The sequence below is a fragment of the Phaenicophaeus curvirostris genome, chromosome 3 (assembly GCF_032191515.1).
Source record: "Phaenicophaeus curvirostris isolate KB17595 chromosome 3, BPBGC_Pcur_1.0, whole genome shotgun sequence".
NCBI lineage: Eukaryota > Metazoa > Chordata > Aves > Cuculiformes > Cuculidae > Phaenicophaeus > Phaenicophaeus curvirostris.
Window position 1 is genome coordinate 57,592,102 of NC_091394.1, and position 21,535 is coordinate 57,613,636.

General features: G+C 40.1%; 1 protein-coding gene across 5 annotated transcripts in view; it reads right to left on the reverse strand.

Moving 5' to 3' along the window:
- The window catches only part of RB1CC1 (RB1 inducible coiled-coil 1), a 68,059-nt gene extending 46,776 nt beyond the window's left edge, over positions 1-21,283 (reverse strand). For 3 of the 5 annotated variants that reach the window (XM_069854092.1, XM_069854091.1, XM_069854090.1), the window contains exons 1-5: positions 21,171-21,283; positions 8,774-8,892; positions 6,706-6,833; positions 947-1,073; positions 514-684 (exon numbers count right to left, since the gene is read on the reverse strand). In XM_069854092.1, coding sequence (XP_069710193.1) covers positions 514-684; positions 947-1,073; positions 6,706-6,776 — 369 coding nt within the window. In that variant the 5' untranslated portion in view covers positions 6,777-6,833; positions 8,774-8,892; positions 21,171-21,283. Of the gene's footprint in view, positions 1-513; positions 685-946; positions 1,074-6,705; positions 6,834-8,773; positions 8,893-21,170 lie in introns of those variants that run through there. The other 2 variants (XM_069854094.1, XM_069854093.1) reach the window with 2 other exon arrangements.
- Positions 21,284-21,535: the final 252 nt, after the last annotated feature.

A 21,535-nucleotide genomic window follows, 5' to 3' on the forward strand; every position in this document is an offset into this window, starting at 1 on the left:
AGTAAAAGCCAGCATTCAAAAATAAATTACCTGAATTTTAGGAAAAGGAAGCTTAGTTTTAATTCCTCAGCAACTGTTTTGACAGAAGATTAAATAGAAGCTTGGCAAGGTGCTTTTAAAAATTATACTATTAATTTTCTACTTTGGTTAACAACATCTCCAAAGTAACAAACATTTCTGTTTTCAGGTTGAGACAGACTGAAGACACTGAAAGTGAGGCAGAGCATTAAGGCATGGGTCCAAAGCAACCAGATTGTATTTATTTTGCAAATGCTGCAAATACGCATCCATAAAGCCGCATTACAATATGCTTTTGAAAAAAGCTTCGAACATGCTGAAGAAGCAATCATGTTTCAATATGTAACTTGAAACTTTGAGACACAGGCTCTGAAGAATACATCATCACTAACACACCATTCTTACTGCTTTTCATAATTTATATCAAGCTTCCCTTCTAACATACAAAAAGATAATTTCCCATTGGTGTGCAAGTACAAGTAAGAATGTACTTACCACAGCAAGCTGTGTCCGTGATGCTACCGTATGAAACACTGCAGGCATCATAAGTGATTCTTCTACTTTCAATTCCATCTCATTTTCTGCTGAAAACGTGGTTTTGGGGATAGCTGGTGGACGTTCACACAAAATCATTTCTTTGTTGAATAAAAAAATTGGGTTGGTATCCTACACTCAAAAAGAAAATCAAACCAGACACTGAGTAAATGCAACATACTGTTCAATCACCGATTATTTCATTATATGGGTAACGTGTCTTAAGAACACACTAAAATCTAGATGTGTAAGCTAAAAACAAACATCTGTTTCTCAAAGCAAAGAAACCCAGCAAATAGTACTCTACATAAAAATACTTAAAAATCCATTAGTAAAACTTATTTTTCTTCCCCTATAAATAACAACTCAGAAGACAAATGCAGCATGCACTTACTGTTCCAGCACTATAACTACACACTCTTCTGTCTGGTGCCATACACTCTCCTCCATTGACAACCAGTACTTGGTGCTGAATGGCAATCTTATACTTAGTTTGAATTGCATGTTTCAGATCAGCCACACTGGAAAAAAAAAAAGGAAAAGAAGATGATATGATGAGAATATTTGTGTCTTTCATATCACATATTCCTGTAATAAAGACAAGACATGTCTGTGTCATAGCAGATTTTTTTTTAAAGAACTTATTTTTTCCTTCTGCACAATGAAACATTTCTAAGTTCTGTTATGTGTTGCATTCTGGATACCTAGCTAAAAGTATCAGCTCAAAGAAGACAGCCTCCGCATTACTGTTCAGTCATCAGCAATCTTTTCCCAAGAAGACCTGATGGCACACAGAAATTCTAGATTGAGTCACATTAAGAACTTAGGATAAGAACTGTAAAAGACATATTTCACTCTCTGAATATATACTTTAAGAACAAACAGCTGACTTCACACACAGAATCACTAGGTTGGAAAAGACTCCCAGGATCATCGAGTCCAACCATTCATGTCAATCACTAAACCATGCCCCTCAGAACCTCATCCACGCATCTTTTAAACACCTCCAGGAAAGGTGACTCAACCACCTCCCTGGGAAGCCTGTTCCAGTGCCCAATGACCCTTTCCATGAAAAATTTTTTTCAAATGTCAAGCCTGAACCTCCCCTGGCAGAGGTTGAGGCCACTCCCTCTTGTCCTGTCACTTGGGAGAAGAGGCCAGCACCCTCCTCTCCACAATCTCCTTTCAGGTAGTTGTAGAGAACAATAAGGTCTCCCCTCAGCCTCCTCTTCTCCAGGCTAAACAACCCCAGTTCTCTCAGCCACTCCTCATAAGACTTGTTCTCCAGCCCCTTCACCAGCTTTGTTGCTCTTCTCTGGACTCGCTCCAGAGCCTCAGCATCCTTCTTGTGGTGAGGGGCCCAGAACTGAACACAGTATTCAAGGAGCAGTCTCACCAGTGCCAAGTACAGAGGAAGAAGGGAGAATAACCTCCCTGGACCTGCTGGTCACACCATTTCTGATACAAGCCAAGATGCCATTGGCCTTCTTGGCCACCTGGGCACACTGCTGGCTCATGTTCAGTCAGCTGTCAACCAACATCCCAAGGTCCTTCTCCTCCAGGCAGCTTTCTGGACAGACTTCTCCTAGTTTGTAGCATTGCATAGGGTTGTTGTGACCCAAACACTTATTTGAAACGCTAGAAGATGACAGGGGTATTGACAGTTCATTATGCATAGCACAAGCACAATTTCACCTAATCAACTCTGACTGATTCATGGTACATGAACTACAGTGTAGCACTTAAGTTCGAGGTGAGGTGAGGAGGGGAGTTAGCAGAACCCCCACCTTAAAATTCCACAGTGCAGACTTTGGACTGTTCAGAAAGCTGGTTGATGAAGTCCCATGGGAGACAGTCCTTAAGGGCAAGGAAGCCGACAAGGGCTGAGTGCTCTTCAAGAAGGAAATCCTGGCAGTACAGGAGCAAACTGTCCCCATGTGCCAGAAAAATCACCCGGTGGGGAAAAAAAAACAACAGAACACCAGCTTGGTTGAACAGGGAGATCTGGGTGGACATCAAAAATAAAAGGAATATCTATGAACTTTGGGAGAAGGGACAGGTGTCTTGGGTGGACTACAGGGAAGAAGTGAGATCAAGCAGAGGAAAAAATCACGAGGGCTAAAAACCAACAAGAACTGAGATTGGACAATTCTGTGAAAGATAAAAAAAATCTTTCTACAAATATATCAATAGTAAAAGGAGGACCAGGGAGAAAATTCAGTCCCTATTGGATGCAAAGGGAACAACTGTGACAAAGGATGAGGTACTTAATGCCTTCTTTGCCTCTGTCTTTCATAGTAAGGAAAGTTGTTCCCTCTGTGTACACACCCAGGAGTTAGAGGAGCAGGATAAAGCTCCCATGATCCAAGAGAAGGTGGTTAGACACTTGCTTTCCTAGCTGGACACCCACAAGTCCATGGGGCCGGATGGGATCTACCCAAGAGTATTGAGGGAGCCGGCGAATGTGCTGGCCAAACCCCTTTCCATCATCTTCCAACAGTCCTGGTTGACTGGGGAAGTTCCACTGGATTGAAGGCTGGCTGATGTTGTGCCCATCTACAAGAAGGGTCGCAGGGAGGATCCAGGGAACTACAGGCCTGTCAGTCTGACCTCAGTGCCAGGGAAAGTCACAGATCTTGAGTGCTATCATGAAGCACATGCAAGAGAACCGGGTGATCAGGCCCAGTCAACACAGATTCATGAAAGGCAGGTCTTGCAAACTAACCTGATCGCCTTCTATGACAGTGACCCACTTACTGGACAAGGGAAAGGCTGGGGATTTTGTCTTTTTGGACTTAAGTAAAGCCTTTGACACAGTTTCTCACAGCATTCTGCTTAGGAAACTGTCAGCCTCTGGACTGGACAGGCGCACACTCTCCTGGGTGGAAAACTGGTTGGATGGCCGGGCCCAGAGAGTGGTGGTAAGTGGAGTTAACTCCAGCTGGAGGCCAGTTACAAGTGGTGTCCCCCAGGGCTCAGTACTGGGTCCAGCCCTGTTCAATGTCTTTATCAATGACCTGGATGAGGGCATTGAGTGCACCCTTAGCAAGTTTGCAGACAACACTAAGCTGGGAGGTAGTGTCAATCTGCTGGAGGATAGGGAGGCTCTGCAAAGGGATCTGAACAGGCTGGACCACTGGGCTGACACCAACACAGTGAAGTTTAACAAGGCCAAATGCCAGGTCCTGCTCTTGGAGCACAACAATCCTGCGCAGTGTTACCGACTAGGGGAAGAGTGGCTGGAAAGCTGCCTGGGGGTGTTGGCTGACAGCAAACTGAACATGAGCCAGCAGTGTGCCCAGGTGGCCAAGAAGGCCAATGGCATCTTGGCTTGTATCAGAAACAGCATGACCAGCAGGTCCAGGGAGGTTATTCTTCTCCTGTGTGTACTCAGCACTGGTGAGACCGCACCTCAAATACCGTGTTCAATTCTGGGTCCCTTGCACTGGAGGCTGTTGAGGCTCTGGAGCGCATCCAAAGAGCGACAAAGCTGATTAAGGGGCTGGAGAACAAGTCTTAGGAGGAGCAGCTGAGGGAGACCTTATTGCTCTGTACAACTACCTGAAAAGAGGTTGTAGAGAAGAGGGAGCTGGCCTTTTCTCCTGAGTGACACGGGACAGGACAAGGGGGAATGGACTCAAGCTGCACCAGGGGAGGTTCAGACTGGATATCAGAAAAATTTTTTTCAGAGACAGGGTCATCCGGCACTGGAACAATCTACCCAGGGAGGTTTTTGAGTCACCATCCCTGGAAGTATTTAAGACAGGTAGACAAGGTGCTAAGGGACATGGTTTAGTGGCAGATAGGAATGGTTGGACTCAATGACCCTGGGGGTCTTTTCCAACCTGGTGATTCTATGATTCTGTGAATAATGGGAAATTATACAACCCATATTTATGCAACAAATTCATACAAACATTACAGACATCTTAATGCAGAAAAAGTAGACTAATAAACCATCCCTCTTTTTGTTCACCATTCTCATACCTTTAATTCGGGTAATGACATTCACATTATTGCTTATTTTAGACCGTTCTAGACTTTATCTTGAAGAGTGAGGTAAACTAAAGAATTTACTAATATGATACAATAACTGACCCAAATTATAACACTGAAAAAGTACCTCAGCAGAGATATTAAAAAATTCTGAGTATCAAGTGAATAATCAATATAAGCATCAGTGGTTTTGGTATAACCAGCAAGAAGCATATCAATGTTACTGGCTATACAGTGCTTGAAAAATAAAGATGGGTTATCTAAAACAACCATGATTCACTACAAACATCCCATGAGCACAAGCCTGTACTCACTATCTGTGTTACAATGAGCATTCACCTATGGTCCCTGTGGTCTTTGGGAAGATGGTTTCACCTGTGTGTGTACAATGAGACAGACCAAAAAACCCCAAGCAAGTTAGTCTTGTTAGAAGAGCAAGTCATATATACAGAATAAGAAGTTAAACTGTTCAACTGAGAAGTTATGGATTTTGTGTGGTTCAGCCATTGGAGAGCTTCTTTCTCAAAGAACTATCCAATTGAGCAAACTGTCAGCCCGTACAAATCTATTAGGTGTTTGGCAGATCAGATGCTGTAGTTCACTCACCATGATCTAGGAACAAAACATCCCAATGGGTCAAGGCCAACTGCATGGGTTTCAACAAGACTAAGTTTCAGGTTCTGCACTTGCGCGACAACAACCCCTTAGTTGTATCAGGAGAGGTTTAGATTGGGTATTAGGAAAAATTTCTTCACCTAAAGGGTTGTCAAGCATTGAAACAGGCTACTCAGGGATGTGGTTGAATCCCCATGCCTGGAAGTCTTTAGAAGGTGTGTAGATATGTTGCTTAGGGATGTGGTTTAGTGGTGGGGTTGGCAGTGTTAGGTTCATGGTTGGACTTGATGATCTTAAAGGTCTTTTCCAACCTAAACAATTCTGCGATTCTGTCTCAATGTACCAGACAGCATACAAGTGTGCTGACACATCTGCAAATGACCCAGTAGATCCAGAATGGCCAAGGTGAAACACTATTTCATGTTTAATAGTACCTTGAGTGTCAGTGGGCTTTGCAGAAGAGCATACAAACCCAATCACAATAGCCAGTGTTAGAGCTCTTCCATCCCAAAGATGTTCCAAAACCCACATTCACTTGCTGAGTCATGAAAATTCCAAATAGCAATTCAGGAGAAAGGAAAACAATGGATTTGAGCACAAAACCCACAGCAGAAGTCCTTCAAGCACCATTACTTGCAAGTCATTCATCACATAGAATATGAAGACAGCATGTAAGCATGGCTCTGGCTAGTACCAAGGCATACAGACTGTCACGATATACACTATTTACTTATTAGAACAGAGTCCCATATGAGAATAAGGAAGAAAGACGCCATACATCCTGTATACCTAGACCGCTCTAAAAGCTCCCTTACATTTGCAAGAGGCTTTTAACGTGCTGTGCGAAAGTACAAATAGTAAAATTGTTGGGACTTAACTGTGACTCTGTAACACTGCTCATGTTTCAGGCAACTGAGCTTTCAGAAGTTTGAGTTTTATATATAAAATGACGTAAAACATTTTGTAGCCTTACAACATAGGAGAGAACCAATTTTTACCCATCCTGGACATGGGACAAAAACCTGTATGCCGGTTGTTTAGCTTCCAATCCAAAAGTATCACAGAGCATGCATTTTCTTCAGGATAAGTATATACTGACAGGAGAAAGAGCACTCTGCATAATTACTTCTATGATGTCAGCCAATAAAAAAAAAAAATCTTTCACAGTGGCCTCCTAAATAAAAAAAAATCCAATAAAAGGTCACAGGAGATCAAAAGGCATTCTAACAATTTTTCCAAAAAGAACCAAATATAACACCAGACTCTGGTAAGAATAGGTTATCCTCTGTCACTGCCTCAGCAAATAAATAACTCATCCAGTTGTTTTGGTTTTTTTTCACGGAACCTCAAGCAAACAATCACCTGCAAGGCACTAAAAATGCTAATTAAAAAAATTCACTCAAAACCATTAAAACCTAGACAATAACTGCACAGACATACTAAAAAACAACAGAGCATCAGCTCTCCAGAACTCAGTATACAAAGAATATACACACTTTTTTTAAATTTAAAAAACAATACACAGTTAATTTATTTTCTTACTTTTGTACAGCAAGTTCTGTGTCAAAGGTAAGGGTAGTTCCAGTGTTGACCAGAAACACATATAGCTTCATGATGATTTCTGTAGGTTTCTGAACGTTGTAACTTCCACTGTTAAAATCATCTAGAAACTGAAAAAAAATTCAAGTGTCACTTTCACACACAAGTTATGAAAGACACATACATGCACATGCTTTTGAAAATAATCCTTTTAGATATATAGTGAGTGAATATATTAGCTCTCATATTCCAGTGTTTTATCCATTACTAAGGATGCTCCTTCAGCCAGAAACATGGGCAAGGTAAGCTTCTGCATATGCAGATGGTTAGGAGAACACAAAAAACCACACACTGAAGAGAATTTAAATTTATATATTGAATATATAAGAAAGATGACACTGCAGAGGCCACTATCTCTGATCATTACTCGGCTATTCTCAATTATGAAATGCATTATTGAAGTCTCAAATTCACTTATTTCCTGGTATCTTTACAGATTTCATGAACAGCAGCATGATATACACAGTAGATATTCACTCCTAAACTTACAGCAAAGCCTATCTGCGCACTACTGTGCTTTTCCATAGCTTTTTCACCGAGATATATGGAAGCATTAGCAAAAATAGTTAAAACTATGTAGATTTTCTTTTTGTATCTCTCCATAATAAAGTATTAGTTGTAAAAAAATATTTTCCTGTTCTCAGAGCTAGCTAAACCTGTAGCTACTTTCTTCATCACTAATTGCAAATATGAAGTGATCAAGACAGACACTGCGGTCCAACACACATATCTTCAGTCCTGTCCCCTACACGTATCTGGATGACTGACTAGAAGCAAATATTTTTCCAGTGTACTTAAGGAAAACATTGAACTGCTTTGCATAACATTGAAATTTAATTGGAGATTTTATCAATGAAATACTCTGCACTTCTGTGCCCATTTTCTCTGCTACTCCATAGGAGCTTAGAAGTTTATGAATAATTTCCTCCACACTAACAAGGCTGCTGCAGAAGTACAACCAACACTGCAGTCACTAATGACCTAAAATTTTTTTGATGTCAAAAGAATTATGAAAAGTTAATCTGTCAATGTTTTAGCCACTCAGCAATGTTCTTATACCATTATAAGAATGACTTTTTGGATTAACTGACTTCACAGGAAGAATAAGAAGGCCCTCTTTCCCCAAAATATGAACAGGACACACACGCAAGTTCTACACAGCTAACTGTATTATTCTAAAATAAGTCTGAATTTGCATTTATCTCTTTGGCTACACAGAGTAAAATTGACAAACCACAAAAATAACAAATACCATTAAAATGGGGAAGGGGGAGAGGTTTGACCAGAACACTAAGTCTAGAATGTTATAAGAGCTTTCTTTAATAGAGTGGCTTTTCACACACTTTAAGTATTAATACTACCCGACCTAGTCAAAACATACATTTTCACAACAAAACTTCAGATACAGTCATACTAAACAAAAAAGCCCCAGTTAAATAATCAGATCAGATTTGACCTTTGTTGTCCTTACACTTCAACTCTACTGTACTCAGTGGCACCAGTAATAATTTATATTGGAAACTCTTTGGCTTAGCTTTTAGAATTAAAGTCTCTCACATGTAGAAATACTTCTTTTCATAAAGGATGTTTTTGTGACCATGCTCCAGGTAGACAGGTAGAATTAGAAAGAAGTGTGTTAAATAATACAATTCTTAAAGCAAGCACCATGGAGCACCCACCAAAAAAAAAAAAAAAGGTTTTTTTCCACCTGAGTAAAACACTTCTATAGTATCTAATAGTACCTAAAGGCTTCTCCAGTACCTAGTTGTCATATAAACACTATTTTCTAAGCTCAAGTGATATTTAAGAGATAATCTGTCCAAAACCTCATGTACATATAAAGTGAAATTTTAATCAAACGTTTCCCTCCTTCATACCTTAACACTATGGCTAGCTATTTAAAACACAGAAAGAAAAGAACATTATCAGGATCAAAAATATTTATGATGGCATCTGTCACACATGCACCAGTAGTCTCAAACTTTTTAACTTCAAGCAAAGAAAGAATTACCTTCAGGCACTACACGAAGCTACCACCTTCTTCAAATTCAAGAGAAGAATAAATAAACACATTCGCTTCACTTGATTTTTGGCAATATAGTAGCATGGCTATTCAAAGCCAGAGAAGATCTGCAACGAAAAGATAAAAGAATGCAACTACAGGTACTATTAAAATGTCAGGATTTTGTCACCATTGCATCTAACCCAAAAATCCGTTTACGCCAATGCCAGAAAGACTAATTATGTGGTACTATTTTCTCTTTAATTAACAATGCTATCCAGTTACAAGTCTGCTCAAGTCAAGTCTGCTACATACCTGAACATTTCTGCCCATAAATTTGGCTTAAAATAACCATTAGTGATATTCTTCAGCACTTACAAAGAGGCAAAGTTAATTCATAAAAAAGAACTACTGGCATTTCTGTTAACTGAAAGCATTTTTCAGAACTGGTACAGAATGCTGATGTGACAATGCACAACAAAAACGCAATTTATTTAAGGAAATCCAGTGTAAAAAGGCACACTTGATACTGGTGTTGCTTAACCCTGCAGATGTATACAACAGATTTCTTCAGGAATGAGCACTACCTTCCTTATCTGAAACACGGTAACCTTAAGCCATTCACCTACTTTCAGAACAGCAGTTAATATTTTCAATTACCTATTTACTTTAAAATACTTGCCAGGGACTTCCTCTCCCAGAACTTCTGTTTAAACTACAATGGAAAATACAACAATCAAAGTGAGACAGATCAGCAAAGATGGTCTTTTCAGGCTACCCTATCTCATTTTAACTGTTGTCAGTTAAGTAGGAGCGCCAAAGGAGAAGGAGCCCTTGGCAAAGAAGGCAGTAATGAGCAGTTGGGCTGAAGGCAATCAGGCAGGTACACATTTAAACTCTGAACTGCAAACAAACATTATTTCTATCATGTTAATGCCCTAGCAAGCTTTGAGAAGATGATCAGGCACTATAAAGGGTGATAATCCATTACTAAAAATAGGTTTGCTGAAGCCTGAAGACCATTAGAACGTGTAAATCATTTTATAAAACTGGTTGTACTAACAGTAAATCAAAAACAATACATCCTGAATTTGAAAGCTCAAGAAAAAAAAACTACACAATTATGTGCATTTCACAGTCACAGAACAGATAGTAATTGAAATAATAGCTTAACAAAAAGTGCTATCTTCTCCCTCTGTCCAGTCCCTCTTTCCTCTCATGCAAAACGCCTACATGGTACCTTGTCAGAAGCAAAGGTGCAATAAAAGGGAAAAAAGCAACACGTTTAACTACCACCAATGGAAAGCCATTAGTCAAAGTGACCTCTGCCAATTTAGCTATAAGCAGTCAGTAGTTGTACTTGAGCAAAATAAGCTCATGAAAACTTGCTTTAGATTAAAATAATGCACATTAACACAAATAACAAGAAGCTACTGAAACATATCTGCATGACCAGCAGCGTTAGATCCACGTTATCATATAAACTAGATCCTTCAAATTATGGGACAGGAGCTTGCAAGATCAAAAGTCACAAGTTATCAGCAACACCGTTTAAAAAATAGCTGAAAACTTGAAAAGGAAATTTCTATAACAGCTGAGAGACCACATGAATATTGGAAAAAGACTGAAATCGTAAAAATAAACGTAAGACTAGCACAAATCAGAAAAAGCTTCCAGAATTAATTCAGAACACATAGATTTTGTTACACTAGCCAACAAAACACCAAAACCAGCCATGAATACGTTATGCTGGTTATATTTATTTCACTGTTCTATATTGTGTTTACATAGCAATGCAATTCCTACATCTGCTTCACTTCATGAAAGCATTGCAAGATCTTCCTATCCGATATAAATTCTTCCAACAACTGAGTACTTCTGAAGTCTGTGTTGATCAATATTTTCAATCCATGTTGTTTAGAAGTTTTGAAATGCATCTTATTTTGTTCAGATGATGTTCACTGTTACATGTCTGTTTACAGATCTTTCCTTTCTGTTATTACAGTACAGGCAGCACGGGTTTCACGGCACTCTACAAATAACCCTATGGCTACATTAACCATCCATTTCTGCCATTAAGTGCAGAATCCCTGCTCCATTATCCAACTCCGTTCCACTGTTTCACGGTAGAATTCTTTCCAACTTCATAAACTCACTCAAACACTGAAACATGGCATTCAGGATAGGATAAAGACAGAAATCAACATTTATGTTGTCTGGGTTTAAAGCAGCATTATCAACTTCACTTTGAAGTCATCAAGTTTCTTTCACGGATATCCCACTATTTAAGATCATGTACTTTTTTTTTTTTTGCATGTCATTTGTCATGCCTACTTTATAAACTGGATTAAAAACTAAACTCCAAAGAAAGATATTAATAGATTTTAATTTAACTCTGGGAATTTTAAGTGAACTATGCCAAGGTCATGGCTTTCCTTTAAACCCAGTGGTTTAAAATTCCTTTGCAACACACTAGCAGTATAAGGTACCTTGCTTTCTGTGCCTGCAGAAATAACATTTCACATCAGTACAGTAATTTCTATACATATCAATGCTTTATCTCCCAGGTCACAGAGGATCAAGAGGCCCACACTTCTTCCCCCTCTACACATACTTCAACAGCTCAACTCTGAAAGCAGACAGACTGAACTAGCTTAACTACCTAAGGAAGGCAAGACCCACTCAGAAGTATGCAATTCCACACTGCTAATTATCAGACGTCCCCATAGCTCTGTACAAACATCATCTGTATGCTTCTAATAAAGAGATTCACTTCTCTTACTGCAGACCAGCTGGGGCTATATATACTGCAGGTAACAGATAGCGTCTCCAATATGAGTCATAAAGTTACCCCTGACTATAAGGGTCAGGCATCTCACGAGATCACTACAGAATTCTTCCCTGTCAAAAAGTCAATTCATCTGAGGCAAAGGCTGACAAGTCTGTCACATGCTTAAAAGATTCAAATACTATTCCTCATTCACTGAATATCTCATATGGAGAACATCTCCTTTCAAGGAAAATAGAACTTTATTACCTCTGGAGATACAGAGCCAACTTCGGGGCACATTAATGTCTTGAGCTGTGCTTTCACATCCATGCAGCAAATCTTAAGGTTTGCTTTTGAGATGCTGCAATTCCTGCGATTTCACCTTTCTCTCCTCTTCTTTAAGAACACAATTTCCTGTTTCCCTTAAACTTAGGCAACTTAGACAAAAGTACAAAACTAGTGCAGAATGTTCCTTCCAATTAATTTTGTTTTCCTCTACAAACCTGTCTTCTACCTCTATGTCCTCTGGGTTTTTTCAGGTGCCCTTATCAGAAAATGCTCATTTGCTCCAACATATAAACTAAGTAAAGGATTTTATAACACGTAAATCCTAGTATCAAAGAAAAACAGAAACTGAAGCTGAATTTAAGGAAACAAACACCTTCCTTCCTATTACAGAATCACAAGGTTAGAAAAGACCCAGTGGATCATCGAGTCCAACCATTCCTGTCAATCACTAAACCATGCCCCTCAGAACCTCATCCACGCATCTTTTAAACACCTCCAGGAAAGGTGACTCAACCACCTCCCTGGGAAGCCTGTTCCAGTGCCCAATGACCCTTTCCATGAAAAATTTTTTTCAAATGTCAAGCCTGAACCTCCCCTGGCAGAGGTTGAAGCCATTCCCTCTTGTCCTGTCACTTGGGAGAAGAGGCCAGCAGCCTCCTCTCCACAATCTCCTTTCAGGTAGTTGTAGAGAACGATAAGGTCTCCCCTCAGCCTCCTCTTCTCCAGTCTAAACAACCCCAGTTCTCTCAGCCACTCCTCATAAGACTTGTTCTCCAGCCCCTTCACCAGCTTTGTTGCTCTTCTCTGGACACACTCCAGAGCCTCAACATCCTTCTTGTGGTGAGGGGCCCAGAACTGAACACAGTATTCAAGGAGCAGTCTCACCAGTGCCAAGTACAGAGGGAGGAGGGAGAATAACCTCCCTGGACCTGCTGGTCACACCATTTCTGATACAAGCCAAGATGCCATTGGCCTTCTTGGCCACCTGGGCACACTGCTGGCTCATGTTCAGTCAGCTGTCAACCAACATCCCAAGGTCCTTCTCCTCCGGGTAGCTTTCTAGCCAGACTTCTCCTAGTTTGTAGCATTGCATAGGGTTGTTGTGACCCAAACACTTATCTGAAACACTAGAAGATGACAGGGGTATTGACACTTCATTATGCATAGCACAAGCACAATTTCACCTAATCAACTCTGACTGATTTATGGTACATGAAGTACGGTATAGCACTTAAGTTCTAGGTGAGGTGAGGACGGGGGTTAGCAGAACCGCCACCTTAAACTTCCAGAGTGCCCCAATCATCTCTAAAAGCTTAAAGGAACTTTCTTTAATACTGCATCTAATGCATCTAACCATAAACTATCTTCATTTTGCAGAAGACTACTAGTACCGTCAGAAGGACAGAATGACATCATCATGAGTGCACGCATTCTTTACTAATGCTTTTAGCAACAGAAATGGCTCAGTTTCTAAAACATAATGCAAATGCATACCCTTAACTGGACAACACAGCATTAGAAGGAAACATGCTTTAAAACCCACTGAAAAAATTTAAAGTAAAACTTCTTTAAAAAAACCCCAAATCACTAAGCTATATCATGAATTAACAGTAAGGCACTTCCTGACCCATTTGCAGAGAATAGCTTCATACCCTGCTCCTCCAAACTAAATTTAACCAGAAAACCACACCTAATCACTGAGATATGTTACTCCAGGTGAAGATCCTATCTGCCATTACCACCTTATATCAAAGCCTATAAACCTCATGTTCAAGCCACATAGCAGTCTTAAAGAAAGGCCGTCAATCCCTGACATCTGTAAGGCGCCATCTGGAGCTCTATTTATACTGCACTGAGATGTGCACAGGCAGAGAGGCGGTTACTTAATTACAGTACCTCCAACAGTCTCTGTGGTGCTAGCAGCTCTCAAACTCAGCTGCTGGTCAGTAAAGAAAGTCTTTTTCATGCAACTGAAGAACTAAGCTGCAATTCTGCAGACAACCAGCAAACACGCTTAGGCTCCTATTCCCAATTCACTAAAGAGTAATTAAAAACTCAGTAATTCAGTAAACAGTAATTCACAGTATATGAGAGGGTGCCCCCACCTTTAACATGAATCATTTTATAAATACCAACTGAAAAGTTAGAAAGCACTACCATGTTCAGAGTTGCAAGAGCAACTCTGAATTACATGGAAGTTACTCATTCAGCAAAGTAGGTGCAGCAATACCTATCAACGGTGGAACAGCAGAAGATAAAAAGCAACTTCACCTGTGCAGGTAAGAAAATACTGTGCACAAAAGACCTTTGAAATTGGCATGGCCCAAAATAATGCAGCTTCTTACAAGTTCAGACACAACTAATATTGTGAATTATAGGAAACCAATAGCTTCAAACAAGTTTAGAAGGGCATAAGCACATTATTAGGCATGGTGTCATGATTCTACATGTACATGACTACAAAACTCCAGGTCTGAAGGTTAGTATCTGTTTACATTGCTCTTCTCACTAATTTGAGGAGTTGCCAAAAACAAGCTATATAATGGATCAGACAAAATTCTTCTCCTACAACAGATAAAACAAAAACACTACTGTATTTTTCAAAACCCCACATTGCTTACCTGACAAAATCAAAAAAAATTCTGTGCCTTAGTTAACAGGTAGAAGTCAGAAAACAAATTAACATTTCCTGACACTCTTATTGCTAGGAAACAGCCCACAGCCTGGAGAAGTACCCTTTTTCTTTCTTTCTTTCCTGTTTTTAATTGATGGAAACAGTCTTTCCACAGCTGCCTGTGACCTGGGTCTTTGACAAAGCTAACTGAAGGTTTTGTCAGCTTTTTTTTTTTTTTTTTTTTTTTAGAAAAAAGGAATAATTTTGCCATTTCAAAAGTATTTTTAAACTACAAGTCTCCCTCCAGTTAGAGACTAGTATAGTCACTTTGCAAAGAATGGTGTTCTTGGCTACGTGGAGCTTCAGGTGGTTCTCCCTCTTTAAAAATAATTAGCATGTCAAATCTTACAGTGTTTTCAAACAATTCTGCAAGAAACAACCAACAAAAATTCCTTTGTTTCTTACATCAAAGTCAGACAAGTCAACACCAATGCTTCTCTCACTAACACACTCTGTGGTCTTGGTTAACCAGAGAATCTCAAGCACTGGTTACAGTAAGAGCATCAGACTCACTTCCCTCAGCCAGTTCTCCCACTCCTTGCCCTGCACTGCAACTTCCCATACTTTTACAGAGTACAGTGAATTACTCTGCTGTAACAAGTTAGAAATAATGTACTTCCCCAGGTTACTGTTAGCTCAAATTAGTTCCATGATCCACTTTATCACACAGCCTTACAAACTCTTACGCTATAGCTAAGGCTGGGAAGAGGCTGATGAGTACAGAGGGTACTAAATGTCAGCACCATCATTCAAGACAAGTGAGAATTTACAGAAGGCATAATTCACATTCCTAACTGCCCATGCCACCAGCAGTTATTCATAGATAACTTATTATAAATGCTAACTTATTAAAAAAAATGCCAACATCCCCTTAAAGAGCAGGCTAAGCTATCTAAAAAAAAAAAAGAAAAAAACCCGAAATTACTACAAATGTAAAAGAGGATAGAGTTTCTCAAAATACAGATTAATACCACTTCTCCTGCTCTCCAAATACATCATCTTAATGCTACAGGTTGTTTGGTTGTTTTTTTTCCTCTCTTTAATGTGGAGAATACAAGGTAGCTTGACCAGATCTATTTTAAGTGATAAAAGCACAGCAAGTAAGACTGTTTCAATGGCATTTAATACACAAGAATGAAAACACTATAGATAGAAAAGAAACTAAAGGACTGAAAATAATGAAATGTAAGACAAGTAAAGATCCTTGTGATTTAGTATGATTGCCTACGTAAGAGTCACAAGTTCTTCCTTCATTAATTTCTATTCATAAGCAATCATATTTTAGAATAACTTTAAAGTCTTCCAGTGATAAAGAAATTCACTACCATTTGGTAAACTGTTCAAATGATAAGCAACTTCCAAACGTGTTTCAAATTTTTCTTATTCATGTAGATGCTTATAAATTCAGGATTTCAGCTTTCATGATCTAAAGACAGAATTTCTCCAGTTTCTCATTTCTCAGTTCCTTACAATTCACATATCACCTATGAACCTCCTCCTCTTTATCAACACTTTTTCAGTAGTAACTGAAATAGACAAATAAAGGAGCACCAGTAACATGCAAAGTCAAGATAACCTTCACCCTCCCTAGGAATACATATCCAAAACCATGTCTAGATCTCTGGCAAATCAGTTTACTACTTTATTGGCACATTATATAGTTACAAATCACCTTCAGCTCTCTACTGGCATAAATATGAAAGAAGATAACAGCAATGTAAGTTGCAGGAAGGGTTTGCAGAATATCAAGATTTATCTCAAGGTTTTTAGTTATTTTCAACTGCCCTTCTTTAGCTTGCCGGGACAAATCTTTGGTAGTTTAGAACAACTAATAAAGTCCATAAATTCCATAAATCCCATTGTGGCATTTACCAAGTTAAGAACTACACAACCTCACAAACGAAAAAACACAACAACCCACAACTATTGAGGTACTACAACTGTACTCTACCTTACTGAATTCTGGTTGTGCCGTTTGCAGCCATAAAATGCATATGAAATTTTTAACATAAATTTCAAAAAGCAGATGCAATATGTATTTTAGATTCAAGTCTTTCACATAAGTAAAGTTTGCACATTACGCCCCCTCTTTTTGTTCAGACAGAATCGAGAATTTAGTCGTATTCTCATTATTTGTTTACAGAACCATTCACTGGGTTTCAATCAAGTCTCTCTCAATCAGCAGACAGCACGTATCTGTAAAGCATATTTTTAATTACAATAGAAAATTAAGTTATCCATAGTTTACTAACAGAATACTTGCAACAGAACATAAGCATAATATATTACTAAAGATCTGCTACTACAGTTACACAATATATTCTTATATAAGAATCCCCACTTCATCCGAACTTAATAAAAATACACACTCTGGAGGATGGAAGGAAAACTGTATAATAAGAGCACCACTTCATTAGTATGTACTATCTACCCTAGGTACAACTATACTAAATAAGGGACAAATATCCACACTTGTGACACACCGGCACAGCTACTTGGCATCAGCAAACCCAAAATAAAATTTGAGACAAACCACTAACATCTAGAGTTCCTGCAATATCAGGAAAGCGTCACCACTCAAATGAGAAAGAGCAAAAACTGCTGCAGCCATATCTATTTTACAAATAATAGGCAAAACAGCATGTTTTACAGAATTTGGTATGAACATATTCAATCATACAAAAAGGTGACAGGTAAGTGGGTTACAAAAGAGAACTTCAGCACTAAGTCAAAGTAAAATTTGGGATTTAAGGAGCAGCTACCTCAAATGTTCACAGAAATTAGCTCTCAAAATATTATTCTTAACAGCATTTATATTTTAGCTTTGCTAAGAGCAGTCTGATTTTCGAATCCATGACAGAAGTAAAACTTGCCCTTTAATCAGTTCTTCAATGGTGCCTTTCCACTTCCAAAATACACATTGCTTTCAATCTGCTCATACTAAAAAGTGTATATTGGCCTTTCAAACACACCTTCAAAAGTAAAAGGTGTTGTGTTTCTATCATACAGACATTAATTTTACCTAATCCCTCCAAATAAAAACAAGAGGCAAATGAAATTTGTATTTCCACACCACCAAAACTTTCCTACTCTCCTGAAAAGGCAAAAAATAAAAGAAATAATCCTTAGGAGGTAAGAAAATATGAGCTCTTTCATAACAGGAAAATAAGCATGCTCTGAAGTCAGAGACCCACTAGAACATTCCTTAATCAGACCTACTCTCAAATACTTGCACATCAGTCTTTTTGTTGGACCTACAGCACTACACAGAAAGACAGATGCAGGACATTTGGAACCCAACCAGTTATAACACTATTACACATGACTTTCAATCAACAGATAATCAATACACGACAGAGAAATTCATATAACACTTAAATAAGTCATTTTACATAGAAAGCAGGCTACCACTTTCTACAACAGGTGATTTTTTAGATTCACAAACTACTAGAGATTTATACACAGCACACTGTAATCATTTCACCTTGATACAACACAGACAGCAGCCCCAGCTGCAAAATCTGTTCCCAAAAGAAACTATCAACAACTTGGACACACGTAAAAAGCTATACAAGCTGCTGCTTGAGCTGGTAGTTTGAGCTCAGAACCCTACTGAAACCATGGACTACAAACTTCTTGAACAACAAAAAGAAAATACGAAGCTGGAGAGGGACAGGAGACAAGCAAGAATTGCCCTGACATTGAGTGATTGTCCTGAGCAGCCAATAGTAAGTAGTGAGCTCTATCTGAATCTCGGAAAGAACATTTCTTATCAATAAATTTGTTTTCAAGTTTCTACTGGCAAGTGCCAACAAATTAGCTTTTGGAATCATTATGTATCATTAACAGTTTAGTTACGCTCAAATCCCATTAGAAAGCATATTACCGAAGTACATCCACTTCAAATTCTGCTTACAAATGAGGGCAGGAACAGCTGATATATGGCTATGATGTCTTCCAAACTTGTCTTACGAAAGAACTACAGAACCCTAAACTACCTCATAAAAAATGATTGTTAGCAATTTCCCTACTACCGTTACCCATGCTGTAGGCTTTTAGGACAAAGAAACTATATAAGGATCTTTTAGCTTCTACACTGAGATCATGACTCTGGAAGTCAGCTACAAAACAAACACTTTGCAAATCTATCAATTAAATTAGTAATTGACATATTAGTAATTTACATGTTAGTGAAACTTTTTTGTCTGCTTGGTATCAGTGCATTCAATCAGGTCCTGGAGTATAATATAATATTATTATGTAAGCTGGCATCTTATAATGAAGTGCTTGCTACTGGACAAGACTGATTATCAACTTCACGTCAGAATGTCACTGTCAGTTGGGTCCTTGAAAATAACAGGATATTAATTTTTTTTTCTTCTACTCTTCAGAAACTCCTCATGTAATGTAATTGAGCTGTGGACCAAAATCAGGAGCACAGCTTTCTTGAGCAATATGCATATGCAGAAGGAGGCTCATGACTGCTTGGACACTGTCCAAAGTAGCTCGTGTGACAGCTGGGTATACACGCTGTAGTTTTTAATTTTGACTTATTTAACTTTACCACAATACGTGAACAAATCCAACCCATGCAACAGAAGTCTCAAGATCCTTACACCACCCTAAGCCAGTCTTCCACAGAAACTAAATGCTAGTTTAAAACCAAAGACTTAAGAAAACACTGAGAACAACCTACCCTACAGTATAGCATAAAGTTCTTTCAAACAATCCCACTATAATTGCTACTCTCTTATCAAAAAGAACTGACACATGCAACTCTTTGCCCTCAACATACCCTCACCCTCTACTTAACCAGAGGAGCTGAAATTCTAAGAAATGTACTAATAGTTTAGAAATTATATTTTTCACCTTAATTTTTGCAAGACTGTATAACCTTAGCAGTGTTCAGACAACATGCAGGACAAGTAGTTTTTCAAATAGACGCCACAAAAGACCTCAAAACAACCCTTGCCCTCTTCTCCAGTCAGAGGGAAAGTCTGGTGCATGCACTTCTAATTATAAATATAGTAACATGACATGGGGAGAGAGCCAGCCCCTCAAATACTATCTCAGGGACTACTAACCCAAATCTATGCAGACCACAATGCTAGATCAACATAATACAACGTAAGATAGTTTTGTGTTAAAAAAAAAAGTGTACAAAATACACAGCTACTTGTACAAAGGATACAACAATAACATATTTCTAAAATGCAATTAGGTCTATCTTACATTAATCCATTACCTAAAGAGAACCCATTTGTATCTCCAGTTCTACAGCTAGCACAACTAAAGCCCCTTTACCTCACATTCTTTATTATGTTGTTTACTTCTCCCAATGCAATAAAATAAACCCATTTCTAGCTCCAGACAGCATTTTGAACAAGCACATATACATCCTCTGCATACTTTCATTTAAACTAAACCTACTGATATTTAAGCATATAATTTCTTCCTTATTAATATCTGCTCCTTGGCACTAAAGTTTATGATAAACCACTAGACAACAGTGAAGTTCTTTCTTCACGTGCTTCACCTTCTAAAAACTTTCCAAGGTACTACATATTAAACACTCTTAAAGTTCACAACTTAAACATACTGTAACAGTACTCAAGTTTTCTTTATTACTATGAAGCACTTACAATGTCTAGATTCCTCACACTACTGCCCTGCTGTATGAACTTCAACTGTACAAAGCATGTTTTCACATCCTCATTATTTCTCCAGCACCACTGAGGTACCTTTTACTATGCAACTACCTTCAGAAGCGTAAGTTCCTCCATAAAGCCAATGGCACAAACTACTCTAAAATACAACAATGTGAGTGGCAGAGAAAAAAAAAAACACTCCTCATTCTCTCCTATAATGAAATAAAGGCAAAAGCTTTAAATACGAACCATGGGGAACAGCTCATGGCCAGAACATACTAAATTAATTCAAACAAAAAACAAATGACACATACACAGAAAAAAAGTAAAAAAGTCATGGCTATTAGAGGACTAAACAACCATTTCTGGGTTGGTTCCAAGTACCTCAGGTTCAGACACGATTACCTCTTTTTATCATCTCTAGATAAAGTTAAGTAAGAGACATGACTACTGCAAAGCCCAGTTAATTTCATTTTCCCAGCAATCGCATCCCCTTTTCTACCTCCGGACCACCGCCAGCCAGAACCTCGAGAGGTCACCGGGAAAGAATCAACACAAGGACCAACGCAACAACCTGAAAGCCGAATAGAGAGCAACAACGAGAAATGGACGGGAAAATTCGGCACAGGACATACGCTTCCTCAGAAGCGGCAGCAAGTAAACAACCGAGGGAAAGGCAGAACGTTTGTAAACACGACGCTTCTGGCACGGCGCTCGTCCGACCGACGCCGGGCACGGAGGCGCAGCCAGGCTGAGTCATTCCTTAGAGCAACTTCACGGCGAATCCCTCGCCCTGGCAGCGGAGCCCCGGGAAGGCGGGGGCGGGCGGGAGCACCCGGGCCCGGGCCAGCCGCGACCCCGCCGGCCCGGGAGCGGAGCCAGCGGCAGGATCCTGCTCCTCCCCCGCTCCCCCGTTCTTCGCGACCCGCTCCACGTCCAAAGCCGGGACCACCGCCGCTCGCCGAGGCCGCCCCGGCTCGGAGGGACCGAGACGGGGCGGCCCGCGCCTCACCCGGCCGCACTCACCCGGGGTCCCGCGGCAGCGCCGCGCACCCTGCGGCGATGGAACAGCCCCCGCCGCCACGCGCCCCCCCCTCCGCGCGAGCGGGCCGGGCGGCTTCACAATAAGGGAGGGGGGAAAGGACCGGCTGGGCGGGCGCGGCGGCCCGGCAGGGAGAGGCGGGGGCGCGGGGACGGGCAGCCCGGGCGCAGCCGCCGCCGGTGTTTGTTATTGTCGTCAGCCGCTTCCGGCGCGAGCGCATGCCGGGAGGGGGCGGCCCGGGGGAGGAACCGCGCGCCGGAAGTGGCGGCGGCGCGCGGGAGGCGGAAGCGGCGCCCCCGGAGTGGTTGGAGCGCGGGTTGGGGGGGCGGTTCCCGACTGGCGGCCGCGG